The sequence below is a fragment of the Catharus ustulatus genome, chromosome 2 (assembly GCF_009819885.2).
Source record: "Catharus ustulatus isolate bCatUst1 chromosome 2, bCatUst1.pri.v2, whole genome shotgun sequence".
In the NCBI taxonomy this organism is placed as follows: Eukaryota; Metazoa; Chordata; class Aves; order Passeriformes; family Turdidae; genus Catharus; species Catharus ustulatus.
In genome coordinates, this window is record NC_046222.1 from 89322197 (window position 1) to 89326655 (window position 4459).

General features: G+C 41.6%; 1 protein-coding gene across 1 annotated transcript in view; it reads left to right on the plus strand.

Moving 5' to 3' along the window:
* The first annotated feature begins 1644 nt into the window (after positions 1–1644).
* LOC116992269 (dehydrogenase/reductase SDR family member on chromosome X-like) overlaps positions 1645–4459 on the plus strand; it is a 123028-nt gene continuing 120213 nt past the window's right edge. Inside the window, exons 1-2 of the mRNA XM_033051724.1 lie at positions 1645–1758; positions 2196–2202. Of these exons, the coding sequence (XP_032907615.1) occupies positions 1645–1758; positions 2196–2202 (121 nt within the window). The remainder of the gene's footprint in view (positions 1759–2195; positions 2203–4459) is intronic.

A 4459-nucleotide genomic window follows, 5' to 3' on the forward strand; every position in this document is an offset into this window, starting at 1 on the left:
AGTTTTTCATAAACACTAATACTAAACAAAAGATAAGTTTAAACTTTAAGCCTTTTAGTTCAAGCTGTTTCAATGAGAAAATCATTGCCTGCATAACCTAGAGAAAAATAATACAGACACTAAAATACATTTTATAAATAGAAAACCAAAACTAGTGCTCTATCGTAGAACAAATAGTCATATACCATAAGTTCAAACTATACATCAAGGCTTACTAAAGACAAGAGGCACAGAGTTTTTATCTACAGTACTGCAAAACAGCTGAAGCCCCTGCACTTCTTTACAGGGACTGAAACTGGAGAGGTAACCATATGCCAGCATGAAATGGTTTATTTCATGAATGGAAAATAAATTCAGAACCACTTGGTTTTCATATGTTCAAAGCAGTTGATTTGCTGAATACAGATGAACACTTGTACTTCCTCCTATTTTTCTTGTGTCCTCTTTTATTTTTAATAAGTCTTTTGTTAGTCAGATGAGAGAAAAAAGCTTTAGATCAAATCTCATGAGGTAAAATCCAAAACTCTGAGGAAAACTAAGAAAGATTGATTTGTTTGGTTTCTAAAAACACAACCACATTGCCAAGAGCCTCCAGCTGGCAGGATAGAAAAAATGTCTCTCACAATTGCAAATTGCCAATTCTGAAATGACACAGCAGCAGCTTTGCACCCTGACTACCTGCAGCTGGCCTGCTTTCCACCTTCCCTCTGCCAGGCAAAATAATAGCTGCCTCTTGCCATCTCTTCCATCCACCTCCCCAAAAATGCACATTGAGTTATGAAACACAGCTAAAATGTGTGTATTTGAGATGAGCCTGTATTATAGCTGTCGGGATCACAAACAGAAGTGAGATGAAGCACACATTGTTCTCCAGACCAGCTGGTATGGCTGGGGGGAGAAACAGTCAGGTTTGCAGCTCATAAAGCCTTCTATGGGTCTAAAAAAATACAATTACTGATCTTGAGACTAATTGTTCTCAGTTTAACTTCATTATGTTAATCAATGAAAAAGCTTTACTGACAGCTATGGGCCTGGAGAAATCTTCTTGGCACAAGAAAACAAGAGCTTTCAATCCCAGGGAGTGGAAATAGTTGTGCAGAGGAAACCAAGGAGCTGGACAAGTTTTTATAGGATTCAAGTGGCCTGAATGTTGCTAGAAATGAAACAAAAATGAAGAAAACTGCTCTGTAGGTGTTAGAAGCAATTGGTGAGTTTAGTGGGGTAAGATGCAGGTAAGGTGGTGTGTGATTCCTCTTAGTGGCAATAAAAGTAAAGACAAATTTAAAATAAATGTGGGCTGAGATGATGCTGCAGACAACAGGAAGCAGCAGGGCTGGCACCTCCCTGCTGCAGGTGAGTGCATCTTCAGGAGACTGCAGAGTTTCAGACTTACTGCTTTGCTTTCCTCATGTATTTGTGTTCCTCTGCAGCCCAACAGAACTTCAGAACTGGCTGTGAAAGAAGAGCTCACCTGCCCAGAGCACCTAATCCTTTGTACTGTGCTCCGGAAAGAGAGAGATTAATTGGAAGAGCAAGGAAAGAGGGGGAACCAAAACAGTCCCAGTGCCTCTTGTGGGTGCCCAAACCTTACAAGAGAAACTTAGGAAAGTTCAGAATATAGTTCAGACTGTAGAAGATTTAAGCATGGATGTGCCTAATTCCTGGGTAAAAGAGTTCATAGGGGAGCATCAACTATCAAAGTGGAGAAGGTCCTTGTCACGCACATTAGCAGATTCTGGGTGCCTGAGGGAATCTCAGGTAAGACAGGGAGCCTGCTAATGAGTTGGACTGCTCCTAAATTTAGGCAAGTCCTGAGCAGGAATATTTTTGGTGGTGTATTCTGATATTATGGTGTTCGTCCTGTCTTATTTTAGTTTTGGTTGGTTGGTTGGTTGGTTTATTTTCACTGGAGCATTGTGCTAGAGCAGCCAGATCTGAGACATTTCGCTCACTGGCAGGAAAGCAGCGCAGGGCAGTGGGTGGTCAAGGGCTGAAGGGTATCTGCCTGCCCTTGGCATCCAAAATCCTCCCTGTTCAGAACATGAAAAGGAACTACAGGAGACACAAGGAGTAATCAAATCCAAAGGAAACATCCCTGGCAAAAAATATGAAATTAATACAAAAGCCGAACTATTGCAAGGGATGGACGTTACATTCTTTCTCTGTATGGTCTCTTTCCCATTTTCCTCCAAAAGAATACAGGTAATTACAAACAGCCTCTGTGTCAGGTGAGACCCAAATGGAAGGTGTCTAAACACATCCCAGCTGCACTGGGTACAGGAATGTCTCTTTAAACAGCCCAGGGCCTGTTTCTCTGTGGAGAAACTCTAGCTCTCATCTGTGAACACCATGGGGACAAAGGAATTTTTAAGCTAAAAGACGGAGTGGTGGTAGAAAGAGCAATAATTCAGTGGTGGATAAATGAGGCTGAACAGCAGTGGAAATTTTCTTATGATCTGGAGTTTTGTCCCAGGGAGAGTTTTATCAGGATTAGGGGAATTAAAGAAATTTAAATATTTTTAAACCTGGAGTCCCATTAGAGCAGAGGTGGCTAAATGCACTGCAGTGGACCTGATGACATGAGTGGCTTCTTGCAAACCTAAATTCTTCGACGTATTTAACATCACACTTTCTGGAGTGCAGTTTAAATTCTGGTGAATGCTGGTTACCCATGAAAAGTGCTGAAGGAATTTTAGGAATGACAAGCCTTGCACTAGCAAAGATTTCCTGCACTGAATAAAATTGCAACAGAAAGGAGAATTTAGCAGGGCTCCTATCAGAAATGTAATTCAGAAAGCAGTAAAGACTCTGGCTTTAAGCCACATTAGAGGCTTTTCCTGTAGCTCAGCATCCAAGTAGAGTGAGGGAACAGAGGAATCCCCTACTTTTTCTTTGGAGATTCCTCTTTCCAAGGGAACTTGGTCTCCAGCATGTTATAAAGGTGCTCTTGATCAGAGTATCTAGTCTTTCTCTGTGGTGATTTTTCAGTCCTCATACCTGTAAAATATCCATAAACAGTTGAGTTGTAAGTGTCTGAATCAGCCTTCTCAGGGCAGGAGGAAGGAAGGGAATGGGGATAGGGTTCTGATAAAAAAATTTGGGTTAGCTCTTGAATTCATATCCTGGTTTTGAATGCTTTAAATCAATATCTACATAATACAGGTTTTGACACATTCTGACCACATCAGAGGTGGTTCTTTTGGGACTAGAAGGTCCCCAGAAGCACTTGTGATGTTGTGAAAGCCTGCTGCTCTCCATTCCAAGAAATTGGGAAACCTCCTGTAGTTAAACTCCTTCAGCTTTGCCCGACTTCAGTCATACAGTTCTGAGAAATTTTGTTGGCTAATTTTATATAAAAATGCCTCTTCCCCTCCCACACTTTCCAAGCAGATAAATGTCTTGGTATTATGTTCTCAGATATGACTGATGAGGTGCAGATAGCACTGAGCACACTGTGCTGCCAGCAGGGATTCTGGAAAGCTGGGGCTGGCAGTGTGCTCCTGGTGTTCCTGCTCATCTTGTGCAGGTATGCAAGGATGAGGGTAGTGGGTGATGGTTGTTTGTCAGCATAGATCATATGAGTTCAGATAAGACTATATTTTTTTTGGTACATTCTTTGCCTTTTTAACTTTTGCTATGAGTGGAAGTAGGACAACAAAACATGTCTGGGCATAAAGGGTAGAGACCAGCAGCTCAAAAATGGACTAACACATGGGAGTTTGGGTCATTCCTAGCAGTAGGCAAAATACACAACATTTGAGAGAAGAAAAAATAGAGCAACATTTATACTTAAAGGGGTGACTTATGTATCTGAATTATATGTGAATGCAGAAAGACTGGGAGATGCTCTTACTGCATCCCACTTTTCCAGTGTGGGAACTGTAGCAGAATCCAGAGACTTTGCTCTCCTGTGGTGCCCCAGTATTGCTGCAGGGCTGGAGATGAAGCTCTGAAACATAAATGCTTCAAAGAAAGAAGGTATTATGTTCAGATGTGAGGTGTTCAAACCAATCCAAGTTTGAGAGGGGCTTTGCTGTCTGTGCAGGCACAGTTTTAAAAGGGATGTAGGAACTGTTGGAGAAAAAAATCTGGAGAAAGCCGGAGGTTACAAGTGAAAAATAGTAGAATGAATGGATTAAACTTCAAAAAGTCTGTATGACAAGAAATATTAGTTCCTCTCACCCAGCTTGCTTCTAAATTCCAGGGTCTTAGTGAAACCAGCCTCTGAACTCCAGTAACTCCATTTCTCACCACAGTCAGTGGAGACTGAGAGGAGTCTGCAGTTTCCCAGAGGGAGATCCTCTCTGGCTGTGTTAGGTAACTGGAGCTCACCAAGGGTAAATTGCAATAGGAAAGTGGGAAAAGACAGAGCAGAAAACAAAAGCAAAAAATAAGTATGCTGGCTAAGGAACAAAACAACAGGCTGGACAGCAATTTCTGAGAAAGGGTGAGATACAGA